Source organism: Salmo salar, chromosome 29 (assembly GCF_965601325.2).
Source record: "Salmo salar chromosome 29, fSalSal1, whole genome shotgun sequence".
In the NCBI taxonomy this organism is placed as follows: domain Eukaryota; kingdom Metazoa; phylum Chordata; class Actinopteri; order Salmoniformes; family Salmonidae; genus Salmo; species Salmo salar.
Genome location: NC_138319.1, coordinates 26,035,768 through 26,049,401, shown reverse-complemented (window position 1 = coordinate 26,049,401; position 13,634 = coordinate 26,035,768). Strand labels below are relative to the sequence as shown.

General features: G+C 48.0%; 1 protein-coding gene across 7 annotated transcripts in view; it reads left to right on the top strand.

Annotated features, from left to right (window-relative positions):
- Positions 1–13,634, top strand: part of LOC106590416 (ras-responsive element-binding protein 1) — an 80,844-nt gene extending 67,210 nt beyond the window's left edge. For 6 of the 7 annotated variants that reach the window (XM_082970754.1, XM_014181417.3, XM_014181420.3 and 3 more), the window contains 5 exons: positions 7,042–7,231; positions 7,961–10,682; positions 11,020–11,205; positions 11,762–12,568; positions 12,678–13,634. In XM_082970754.1, the coding sequence (XP_082826880.1) occupies positions 7,042–7,231; positions 7,961–10,682; positions 11,020–11,205; positions 11,762–12,568; positions 12,678–13,348 (4,576 nt within the window). In that variant the 3' untranslated portion in view covers positions 13,349–13,634. The remainder of the gene's footprint in view (positions 1–7,041; positions 7,232–7,960; positions 10,683–11,019; positions 11,206–11,761; positions 12,569–12,677) is intronic. The other variant, XM_014181419.3, reaches the window with a different exon arrangement.

Genomic DNA, 13,634 nt, shown 5'->3' with positions numbered 1-13,634 from the left:
ACAGATTTAATAAATTGTCACCAAACTATCAAGCAAATCAACAGTTAGAATTAATGACAGAATGTGTGGTGATAAATCCTGTAACAGTAGTGGTTATAAAGCCCCCCCCCCCCAATGTCAGGGGTCAATGCTAGGGTCACAGGCTGAATGACCTCTGCCCTCTCTCCACCCAGGTCCTAAACACCTGGTTCTCCATCACACTGCTAAAGGCCACCTCTGTGGCCTCTTCCTCATTGGGAAGACATTTTCATTTAAAATTGTTTTAAACGCTTTGTTATCATGGATAAACCCATCAAATCACCTTCAGACTAAATGTTTCACTTGACAGAGTTTAACTTCAAAGCACTGTGCTGCAAGGCCAATTTTACCCCCTCTCTTCAGGCCCTGAGGCCTAAAAAGTGGGAAAAGTCGGCAGGAAGGCTATCCCCGGAAAGGGCGGGAGGGATGGAGTTGGGGGGTTAATGAGTCAGAGGGGAGGCGTTGTGATGCGGTTGGCTGGACAACGGAAGGGGGGAGGGGAACGGTTTTCCATGGACAAATCAAAATCTCCAGATCACCATAGCGACTCAATTCCAAACTCAAACCCCAACTTGGGTTGAATGGATAGCCGCGCATAACTCACATAGGAATGTATTTGTCTGAACTGAAAAGAAGACAGATGCAGCCTTTCTGTAGTTGAGTTGGGCAGCAATCTGATTATTGTAGGAAGTGCTGCAAATTTAGCCCTAATCCCAGTTAATCACAAGAGTTGAGAGGGACAGTTAATAGGATATGGCTGCACTGGCTGGCTTGGGTACCTCGGTGTACACGATAAGAAGCTGAGAAACGACGCATTCGGCGTGCAGTAACACACTATTATATTGTATTATACTAATGCTAACATTTTTATTCTATTCTATTGAGCCATTTACTTTATCTTTGTATTCTAATATTTTATTTCTTATTGTTGTCGAGGGGGAACCTGCAACTAAGCATTTCGTTGGACGGTATATAGTGTGTGTATCCCGTACATACGACTAATAAAACTTGAACTTGAAACACAAACGCACACCCTGTAGTTGCAGCAGAATTCTCTGGGCTTGAGCCAACCTCTGTGAGATTAGACGGCTCTCGCAGACCTGTGTGAGAGACCAAAAACACAGTCTTTCTCACAGGCATACACAAGCACGCACAGGCATACGCAATGAATGTGTACACAGAGTGCCCACCACATACCCACAGAGGTGTGAAACCACAGGGAAGGGAGGAGGGGGCTGGGTGTGTGGGATGAGGGGTGGCTGGGCAGGTGTGTAGTGCTGGGGGACCATTTTCAATTTGAGAATATACAGAAAATAAATTATGATCCGTTCTAAATAAATAATATTTAATTACCACAAAAATTCCATGAGAAACAATAGAATGACAAACCAAATAAATACGTAGGTTACAGCAGCCTAGAGGTAGGTCTTCTCTCTGGTAGTGGGAAGAATGATGAAGAACTGTAGGTTACAGCAGCCTAGAGGTAGGTCTTCTCTCTGGTAGTGGGAAGAATGATGAAGAACTGTAGGTTACAGCAGCCTAGAGGTAGGTCTTCTCTCTGGTAGTGGCAAGAATGATGAAGAACTGTAGGCTACAGCAGCCTAGAGGTAGGTCTTCTCTCTGGTAGTGGGAAGAATGATGAAGAACTGTAGGTTACAGCAGCCTAGAGGTAGGTCTTCTCTCTGGTAGTGGGAAGAATGATGAAGAACTGTAGGCTACAGCAGCCTAGAGGTAGGTCTTCTCTCTGGTAGTGGGAAGAATGATGAAGAACTGTAGGTTACAGCAGCCTAGAGGTAGGTCTTCTCTCTGGTAGTGGGAAGAATGATGAAGAACTGTAGGCTACAGCAGCCTAGAGGTAGGTCTTCTCTCTGGTAGTGGGAAGAATGATGAAGAACTGTAGGTTACAGCAGCCTAGAGGTAGGTCTTCTCTCTGGTAGTGGCAAGAATGATGAAGAACTGTAGGCTACAGCAGCCTAGAGGTAGGTCTTCTCTCTGGTAGTGGGAAGAATGATGAAGAACTGTAGGTTACAGCAGCCTAGAGGTAGGTCTTCTCTCTGGTAGTGGGAAGAATGATGAAGAACTGTAGGTTACAGCAGCCTAGAGGTAGGTCTTCTCTCTGGTAGTGGGAAGAATGATGAAGAACTGTAGGTTACAGCAGCCTAGAGGTAGGTCTTCTCTCTGGTAGTGGGAAGAATGATGAAGAACTGTAGGTTACAGCAGCCTAGAGGTAGGTCTTCTCTCTGGTAGTGGGAAGAATGATGAAGAACTGTAGGTTACAGCAGCCTAGAGGTAGGTCTTCACTCTGGTAGTGGGAAGAATGATGAAGAACTGTAGGTTACAGCAGCCTAGAGGTAGGTCTTCTCTCTGGTAGTGGGAAGAATGATGAAGAACTGTAGGTTACAGCAGCCTAGAGGTAGGTCTTCTCTCTGGTAGTGGGAAGAATGATGAAGAACTGTAGGCTACAGCAGCCTAGAGGTAGGTCTTCTCTCTGGTAGTGGCAAGAATGATGAAGAACTGTAGGTTACAGCAGCCTAGAGGTAGGTCTTCTCTCTGGTAGTGGGAAGAATGATGAAGAACTGTAGGTTACAGCAGCCTAGAGGTAGGTCTTCTCTCTGGTAGTGGGAAGAATGATGAAGAACTGTAGGTTACAGCAGCCTAGAGGTAGGTCTTCTCTCTGGTAGTGGGAAGAATGATGAAGAACTGTAGGCTACAGCAGCCTAGAGGTAGGTCTTCTCTCTGGTAGTGGGAAGAATGATGAAGAACTGTAGGTTACAGCAGCCTAGAGGTAGGTCTTCTCTCTGGTAGTGGGAAGAATGATGAAGAACTGTAGGTTACAGCAGCCTAGAGGTAGGTCTTCTCTCTGGTAGTGGGAAGAATGATGAAGAACTGTAGGTTACAGCAGCCTAGAGGTAGGTCTTCTCTCTGGTAGTGGGAAGAATGATGAAGAACTGTAGGTTACAGCAGCCTAGAGGTAGGTCTTCTCTCTGGTAGTGGGAAGAATGATGAAGAACTGTAGGTTACAGCAGCCTAGAGGTAGGTCTTCTCTCTGGTAGTGGGAAGAATGATGAAGAACTGTAGGTTACAGCAGCCTAGAGGTAGGTCTTCTCTCTGGTAGTGGGAAGAATGATGAAGAACTGTAGGTTACAGCAGCCTAGAGATAGGTCTTCTCTCTGGTAGTGGCAAGAATAATGAAGAACTGTAGGCTACATGTGTGCACTACGAAAGCCCGCTGGAGGCTTGACAACTTTGGCCAATCAGAATGTTGAAAATAAAATCTAAATTCACCAACCCTCTCTTGCGCAGTGGAACCCCGAACGATATGTGAACACTTGGTTATTGCGACACCGTTCTGCCAAGGACATCCAAACCAGAGTGGCCGCCGCAAAGCCTGACCCTCTCTGATTGCTGTAGCCCTGCTTGGGATATTTAGAGTATATTGGCTATTGGTTGAGACGCAGGGCCCTTTCTAGCTTGGTATGTCAGGGTGAGAAATTGGAAATGTGAATTGGGCCAAGTTGGAGGTAATAATGCATTTTTAGGTTATAGTTTTAGATACATGAATGCATCACACCAAAAGCTTTCCTGCAATTCTACGTCGTAATTATTTATGTTCACTACTTAGTCAATTGATTTGATCATTTAATCTATGCAACTAAATTCAATGAATTGATAGTTAACCTCTCTGTTTTTTTTTATTCTGTAATAGAGTACAGCGCATTCGGAACGTTTTCAGACCCCTTGACTTTTTCCACATTTGGTTACGTTACAGCCTTATTCTAAAATTGATTAAATCGTTTTTTCCCCCTCGTCAATCTACACATAATAATCCCATAATGACAAAGCAAAAACAGGTTTTTAGAATTTGATAAATACAATAAAATGTCACATTTAAATAAGTTCTCAGACCCTTTACTCAGTACTTTGTTGAATCACCTTTGGCAGCGATTACAGCCTCGAGTCTTCTTGGGTATGATGTTACAAGCTTGTCAAACATGTATTTGGAGAGTTTCTCCTATTCTTCTCTGTAGATCCTCTCAAGCTCTGCCAATTTGGATGGAGAGCGTCGCTGCACAGCTATTTTCAGGTCTCTCCAGAGATGTTCGATCAGGTTCAAGTCCGGACTCAGGCTGGGCCACTCAAGGATATTCAGAGACTTGTCCCGAAGCCATTCCTGCGTTGTCTTGGCTGTGTGCTTAGGGTCGTTGTCCTGTTGGAAGGTAAACCTTTGCCCCAGTCTGAGGTCCTGAGCGCTCTGGAGCAGGTTTTCATCAAGGATCTCTCTGTACTTTGCTCTGTTCATCTTTCCCTCAATCCTGACTGATCTCCCAGTCCCTGCCGCTGAAAAACATCCCCACTGCATGATGCTGCCACCACCATGCTTCACCGTAGGGATGGTGCAAGATTTCCTCCAGACGTGACACTTGGCATTCAGGCCAAAGAGTTCAACCAGAGAATCTTGTTTCTCATGGTCTGAGAGTATTTTAGGTGACTTTTGGCAAACTCCAAGCGGGCTGTCATGTGCATTTTTATTGAGTGGCTTCCATCTCGCCACTCTACCATAAAGGCCTGATTGGTGGAGTGCTGCAGAGATGGTTGTCCTTCTGGAAGGTTCTCCCAACTCCACAGAGGAACTCTGGAGCTCTGTCAGAGTGACCATCGGGTTTCTTGGTCACCTCCCTGACCAAGGCCCTTCTCCCCCAATTGCTCAGTTTGACCGGGCAGCCAGCTCTAGGAAGAGTCTTGGTGGTTCCAAACTTCTTTTATAAATTTGCACAAAATGTTGCTTTGTTATTATTGGGTATTGTATGTAGATTCATGCGGAAAAACATTTATTTAATCCATTTTGGAATAAGGCTGTGACGTAACAAAATTTGGAAAAGGGTAAGATGTCTGAATACTTTCCGAATGCACTGTATATTGTAACCATTTGTTCAAGCTAATCAAATCAAAGTTTATTTAGCGCTCCAATCATTTATAATACTTATTAAGATCTGTTGCCTACGCCTAATATCCTACTCATCACTTATTGTTGTTAATCTTTTATTTGTGATGATGATGATGATGATATCACATCTCACAATGGTGCTTGTTTAGTAAAGTTAGATCAAAGCCGAATCAATGTTTTCCAAGATCACATAACAATTCATTCGTATTTTACATAACAGAACCGAATATAATAGCATACTATGCCTATGACGTTACTGTTAGACCAAAACACCTCATTTCTGATGAGATTTTAAGATGGTTGGCTGAAGCTGAATAGCCCCCAAAAAATGTGCATGCGCCAAAACTCAACAGAGCCACTAGGCAGGATATATGCTTTGATTGAAGAAATATACAAGAAAGGTTAATAGGTTTAACACCATCTGCTCTAACTCAAGAAGATGGAAATGCGTAGGCTATTCCCATGAAACTGATTGAGATCAATCAAATGATTGGCATGCAGTTTCACATTTCACAATTTATTTTCAAATTTTAGTAATTTAGCAGACAAGCTTGTCCAGAGCGACTTACATTCACCAGTAAAAGCTGAATTATCATTCATGATTGACAGTGATGATGGCCTATTTTGAACTTAGGTATGCCTAACTTGGTGTTTGAGGGTATTAAAAATATAAACATTCCTTCAGACAATGTGTGGGCATAGGCAGATGTTGTGATTGGCAATTTTATAACAGGGCTTTTCAATTCTATAACAGGGTTGTGCCGAGTAGTCGGACAAAACGAATATCGCAACGGAAAAGGGCAATTTTCTGGATACGGTTATGATCTGAGTATTTTTTGTAATTATCTGTGATTGGAAGAAGAAAAAAAATAATTTCAGGTGCCAACACGCGTCTTTCTCATATCAGTCAGTCGTGTGAGGTTCTACGTGGTCTAAATGACTCAACTGGCTAGTTTGTCTGTCTGTAAAGAGAAGGGCAGGCTGTCCGTTGAGCCTGCTGTTCTAATTGGGTAGAGTGAAGCTGTATTACTCCATCCACTTGCTTCATCATTTCACATGATCAGTTTTCCTCACATGTTTTTGGTCTGATCATTTAGATTGCTGCTGCCTGTTACTATGATAAATCATATGGCTAGGACGTTTAATATTAAGCTATCAATGTGCATAATATTTCGAACAAGTGTGGCAAGGGTAGGGAAAATAGATGAAATGCTGATGCGTTATCTGACTGAGTGACCGCAAACTTGGCTGCCCGCTGCAGGCAGGCAGACAGACAGGCAGGCAGACAGACAGACAGACAGACCCCTCCGTGCGCTGCTCCTAATCTGCAGCTTTTTTTGCAATGAGAATGTGCAGGGAGGCATTTTGTCAACATCTACTTAGGCATATTAATGAATCATTTCATTTTTTTACGGATCACGAGTATCAACTGTGAATTTACAGATACGATTACAAATATTATTATGGCCATGTCAGGACACCCCTATCTCCCAACCCTGTTCCTGGAGAGCTACTATTAGGTTTTCATTGTAATAATTAGCTGGTTGGTAAGCTGAATCAGGTTAGTTACAACTAGGGTTGGAGTGAAACCCTATAGGACGGCAGCTCTCCTGCCACAGGATGTGGAGTCCTGTATGGCTATCCAATAGGCTACATCTGTCGGTACAAACTTAGATTGAGGAAATTATGACCACATTTACATATTTTTTGCACTCCCTCACCTAAAACAATAGCACTAGACCACTGGGGCTGGATGAGTGGGTCCAGCCTTAGATGTGTGTGTGTCTCCATGCGCACGTCTTGATAAAGCTGTGTGTAATCTCCTCGGGCACCTCGTCACAGGATGGCCGATAAGAGGGCCGGCCCTAGGAGACACTGAGCAGCTGTCCCTCTCAGCGCCTAACGAGGTCCGCTCCATCACTGCCACAGGACGTGCTGGGAGTTATCCACACACATGATTTAATTTACACATGATTTGATTTAAGTGTTTTCTTACACCCAACTACAACACAGCACTACAACATAGTAAAAAAAATCCCTGTATTATATATCATCATATTTCTGTGTCTTGTCTCTAGGTGTGACCTGTGCTGCCTCTCCTTTCGGACCCACCGCGGCCTGCTGCGGCACAACGCCGGCATCCACAAGAAGATGCCCACGGACCCCGGCGGACGGCCCTTCATCCAGAACAACCCCTCCATCCCCTCTGGCTTCAACGACCTGGCCTTTATCGACTTCTCCTGCCGCAAGTTTTCCCACATCGCCCAGGTCAGAGGAGAAGTTATGGACAGAATAATGTTGCTGATGCTCACAATGCTACTGATATGACTAATTAATATGATTATGAAACTGATACTACTAATTCATATGATTATGAAACTGATACTACTAGTATGTTGGTCATCTCTCACACAAGCAGTGGTGTAAAGTACTTAAGTAAAAATACTTTAAAGTACTAGTTTACTATTCATATTTGACAACTTTTACTCCATGCATAATAATGTACTTTTTACTCCATGCATTTTTCCTGACACCCAAAAGTACTCGTTACATTTTGAATGCTTAGCAGGACAGGAAAATTGTCTAATTTACACACTTATCAAGAGAACATCCCTGGTCATCCCTACTGCCTCTGATCTGGCAGACTCACTAAACACACATGCTTTGTTTGTAAATTATGTCTGAATGTTGAAGTGTGCCCCTAGCTATCCGTAAAAAAAGAAAATCGTGCCGTCTGGTTTGCTTAATAAAAGGAATTTGAAATTATTTATACTTTTACTTTTTATACTTAAGTACATTTAAAACCAAATACTTTTAGACTCTTACTCAAGTAGTATTTTACTGGGTGACTTTCATTTTTATTTGAGTCATTTTCTTTTAAGGTATCTTTACTTTTACTCAAGTATGACAATTAGGGACTTTTTCCACCACTGCACACAAGGCCTCAGTCTGCTCTTCCACACTCTAACCTCATCTGTCTGTCTGTCTCTCCAACAGGTCTGGTGTGAGACCAATCTCCGCCGGTCCACCAGCAAGTTCCACCGCTTTGTGTGCGATGCCTGTGACAAGGCCTTCCCCCTACACTCGGCCCTAGACCTGCACAAGACCACCATTCATCAGCAGCAGCAGCCGTCGCCCGTAGGGGGCGGCCAAGAGACCCCTGCGGTCCAGGAGAAGCCGACAACCCCGCCCCCTCAGCAGGCCAGCTTCCTGGAATCCCTGGGTCTGCAGCACATTTCCCAGGTCAAGCCTCAGCCTTCTGAGGATGAGGTCCGTCAAGCCCAGCTGGACAGTATCCGGGTCATCCAGGTGGAGCCTCCGGACTCCACCCTGCCCCAAGAGGCAGCTTCCACAGCTTCTGGATTTCTGGGCGGCCTGGGCTTGGTGGCTGCTTCGTCCCTGCAGGGCCTGTCCCAGAGGGAGGCCCTCAGCCTGCTCTCCCTGCAGCCCTTCCCCACGGGCTTCCTCTTCCAGCCGGACGGTGGCACTGCTGTCAAGCCTGTCTGTGGCGAGGCTGGCCTGATTGAGCTGGCTGACATCCAGAAAATACTGAAGGTGGCCTTGGCCGCCCCCGGTCAGATGGGCCTCCTGCCGACACTGGCCAAGGCCCCACACCAGGGAGTGTCCGGCCAGGCGGCCAGCTGCAAGCCCATGCCCCCGCTGAAGCCAAAGCCTATGGTGGCACCGCGCTCCAGCCTGGCTGCCTCCACGCCGCCGCCGCTCCAGAGCACCCAGCAGGCTTCCCTGGGCTGCATCAGCCCGAGTCTGCCCCCGCCACCCAGCCAGCTGCTCAATATGCCCCAAGAGTCTTCATCGTCATCATCATCCTCCTCTTCCTCAGGCAGCCAGGCCTCCCTGGAGAAGATGCAGATGGAGGCGGACTGCATGGGCGACGCCCACATGCCCAACGACTTGACGGAGCTGCAGATCAAACAAGAGGAGGGCCAGGCGGGCGGGGGAAAGAAGGGGTCAGGAGGGGCCAACCGCGGGGGTGCTAAGGCATCCTACCCCTGCCGTTTCTGTGACCAGGTGTTTGCCTTTTCCGGGGTGCTGCAGGCGCACATGCGCTTCCACCTGGGCATACTACCGCACCAGTGCAACATCTGTGACTACGTGGCACCCGACAAGGCCACGCTCATCCGCCACCTGCGCACGCACAGCGGCGAGCGCCCCTATGTGTGCCGCGTCTGCCACTACCCTTTCACCGTCAAGGCCAACTGCGAGCGCCACCTGCGCAAGAAGCACATGAAAAACACACGGAAAGAGATTGAGAAGAACATCAAGTACGTCTCGTCTACCACCACCCAGGACCCTTTGGAGCTGGTTGCTGCCGGCGACACCGCCTGCCGCTTCTGCGGTGAGGATCTAAAGAGCTACCGGGCTCTCCAGATCCACCTGCGCACCCACAACGGCTGCCAGCGCAAGCCCTTTGAGTGCCGGCGGTGCGGGGCGGCTTTCCTGGCCAAGAGGAACTGCATCCACCACATGCTCAAGCAGCACCCCGAGGTGCAGGAGCGGGAGATCGAGGAGCACATCGCCACCCTTCTCCCCGCCATCACAGCCACCACCTCCAGGGCCAGTCCCAGCAGCCCTCTGGCTCTCAACGGCGTCACGCCCACCAACAGTGCCAACCTGCAGCCGGTCAAGGTGGAGGATCTCAGCATCTACTCCTCCTCTGGTGACCTGGATCAGCCCTTGGACTTCTCCAACAAGAGCCGGGGGGCAAGCAGGACAAGCAGCACTGCGGGGAGTCTGACCGGGTCTCCTGGGATCAAACTGGAGACGGTCAGCCCAGCAGCTTATGACTGCTCCATGGAACCTATTGACCTGTCCATCCCCAAGAACCCCAACAAGAGGCTGAAGATGGACACCACCGCTGTTTCCACGGTGAGCGTGGAGCGCGGAGAGATCAAAAAGGAGCTGCCCTTCCCCAGCGTACTGGACCACCTCTCCTCAGCCCTTCAGCTGGACAAGAGCACTGAGGAGAAGCTGACGACCCCCCAGTCTGGCTCTTACCAGCTCCCCCCAGTGACCCCCTCCCCGCTCCCCATTGGCACCACCACAGGCCGGGCGCTCCGTCTCAAGCCCCTGCTGCCCAAACCAGCCTCTACCTCCTCATCCTGCTCTCTGAAAGAGCTTCCCCCTTTGGCTTCCATCGCCCAGATCATCTCCTCCGTCTCGGGAGCTCCAGACCTACTCAAGAGGGAGCCAGATAATAAGGCTCCTGCCGCCCTCAATGGCCTCCAGACAGAACCGGAGCGTCCAGCTGGGGGCGACAACAGCTCAGAAACATCGATGGAAGAGCTCCCCCTAGAGGGCTCGTCCAGAAAGCGCACTAGAAAGAAGCCAGTGAGCCAGGCCAAGACTATGGCACCTGCCTGTGTGTCCATGCTCGAGCAGAACACAGGAAGCGGCTTGGACCTGGAATCCAGCGGCGAGTTCGCCAGCGTGGAGAAGATGCTTGCCACCACCGACGCTAACAAGTTTAGCACCTACCTGCAGACGGGGGCGGCGGAGCTGGGAAGGCGGGACGAGGGGAGACAGAGCCCGGGAGAGGAGAAGGAAGAGAAAGAGTCACCACCTCAGTCTGTGCCGCCCCAGTCCAAAGGAGGGAAGAAGAATGCCTACTCCAACTCAGTGCAGAAGATGACCTGTCCCTTCTGTCCTCGGGTCTTCCCCTGGGCCAGCTCCCTGCAGAGACACATGCTCACACACACTGGTGAGCCATAGGGAAACACACAAGCGCGCACACACACACACACACACAGCTGGTTGAGACAGATTGGATAACTCCCCAAATACCCAACACACAGCTGTCATAATAAGTAATGTTGTTGAAATACTGCATAAATAGACAAGTCACAACAACGCAATGATACCTGGAAGATTCTGTTCAGTAATGTAGAAAAACGTTATACAAGATAGTACAATTCCAAGACATTAATGAGTTATTCATTTGACAGGTTTTCTAAAGGGTCTAACTGTGTGCATTTTGCATATTTAAAACTTCCTGTGGGTTCACAACATGTCCCTAATACTTCTTATGTGACGTTCAGTCTTCTCTAATGTGCTGTCGGCTACAGGTCAGAAGCCCTTCCCCTGTCCCAAATGTGACGCCTTCTTCTCCACCAAGTCCAACTGTGAGCGCCATCTGCTGCGCAAGCACGGCGTGACCAACCGCTCTCTGCGCCGCAACGGCCAAGTATCCAAGAATGGCGATGAGGGTTCACACGACAGCACAGGTAAGAAACTGTATTGTAGTATACGGTACTGTATTGTATTGTACTGTATTGTAGTATACGGTATTGTAATATACGGTATTGTACTGTATTGTAGTATACGGTATTGTAATATACGGTATTGTACTGTATTGTAGTATACGGTATTATAATATATGGTATTGTACTGTATTGTAGTATACGGTATTGTAATATGCGGTATTGTACTGTATTGTAGTATACGGTATTGTAATATACGGTATTGTACTGTATTGTAGTATACGGTATTGTAATATACGGTATTGTACTGTATTGTAGTATATGGTATTATAATATATGGTATTGTACTGTATTGTAGTATACGGTATTGTAATATGCGGTATTGTACTGTATTGTCGTATACGGTATTATAATATATGGTATTGTACTGTATTGTAGTATACGGTATTGTATTGTACGGGTAGTATACGGTATTGTACTATGCGGTATTGTACTGCACTATACTGTAGGACTGTACTATACTGCTATTCTGTAATAATCAATTTGTAATTTGATGGTTCATTTTGTGTGTGTTTTCTAGAGAGTTCCGAGAATGAGCAGGCTGCAGGAGAGGTTTTGGATCTGAGCAGCATGGACCCAGATCAGAAAGGCGACGCATACGAGTCGCCAAACGCAGACCAAACACCAGACATTGCTGAGCAGCTGCTAGGGGAGATGGAACCGCAACCTAGCAACAACAAAACCAACAACAATTATGAAAATGAAGACTATGAAGACAATGATTCACAGAGCAACAAGAGCTTGGACCTCAACTTCGCCAGCAAGCTCATCGACTTCAAGTTCTCGTCGGATGGCGAGCAGCCTCAGACCTCCCTGGGCGGAGAAAGGGTGGTGGTGGCCGAGCCGGAGAGGGTGATGGACGTCCAGCAGCAGGACCAAGAGTCCTCCAAGTACACCTGCAAGAACTGCAAGAAGAACTTCCGCTACGCCGCCACCCTGGCTCGCCATGAGAAGGCACACCTGTGTGAGAGTGCACCCCCTGAGGAGGCTTGTGGAACGGAGGGGACCGGGCCAGGCACAGAGGAGCTCCCCAATGCTACTACAGCCATCACCGAGGAGGAGGATCAGGAGGAAGAGGAGGAGGGAGAGAAGGAAGCTCCGGAAAGCGAGGGAGCGGGAAGTGTGATGGACAGCGGCTCGGAGGAGGAGAAAGAGAAGGAGGAGAGGAGCGATGAGGAGGGGGGCTTGGCAGAACTAAAGAACGGAGAAGGAGAGGTGGGAAGAGGGTCGGGAAGCAAAGCAGACAAGAGGAAGAAGATCTGTAACGTGTGCAGCAAACGCTTCTGGTCACTGCAGGATCTGACGAGACACATGCGCTCGCACACAGGTACTAGTTGATTCTATTGTTGTAGCTTTACTTTCTTTAAAGATATTTATACCTGGCCCTGCTCTGGTGTATGTGTGAATATTGATCTACCTGTTAATTTTTTATTAAGGCGAGAGGCCCTACAAGTGCCAGACATGTGAGCGCACCTTCACCCTGAAGCACAGCCTGGTGAGGCACCAGCGGATCCACCTGAAGCCGCGGGGCAGCGATGTAGCTGATGCCAACGGGGCAGAGGCCCCGGCCGGAGACTCGGCTAGTGAGGAGGGAGAGTGCACCCCAACCAGCACCTGTCCTCCTTCAGAGAACGAGAGTGAGGGCACCGGAGTGGCCGGGGAGGAGGGAGCTGAGAAAGAGGCCCCTCTACCAGGCTCCACATCCCCGGACCAGTCCCTGTCCACCACTGAACCAGCCCAGTCCGAGTCAGCTACGGAGGCCGTGGCTGAGCTGCTCATTAAGCCAGCCTCGGAACCAGTCTCGGAACCTGTTCTGGGCCCATCTGTAGAACAAGCCTCGGACAGCGTCTCTGAAATAGCTGTAGAACTAGCTGCTGTAGAATCAGCCTCAATAACAGCTAGTAATACAGCCACTGAACCAGCAACAGAAACCCCCAAAGAATCCTCCACAGAGTCCCCCACCCCACAGCCCTCTGCTGTAACCCCAGAGAAAGACCCAGAGGGCCCATCGGAAGGCTTCATCCAAGGCCTACTGGAGATCCACACCAAGCCTTCCCGGGAGTTCATCCTACCTGCCGGCGAGGCTCCCTTGGTGGGCGTGGAGTGAGGGAGCCCCAGTCTCTGGTTCTCTTTACGCAGTGGACCGCTGTATGTGCCACAGTGCCATAAGATAGAAGTACCCCCCCCCCCCCAATAATGCAAGTCGATGAAATCAAGAAGAAACACCTTGTTTCTAAGTGCCTTACTACTTCTATTTTTTATTTTTTTTGCTATATCTTTATCTACGGAGGATCTAATTTGTATAGCTTTTTATGATGATTACATAATTGTTTTTGGAGTCTATATAGAGATGACCTTTGAATAAGCAATAAATGAAATCTCATTTACCATGA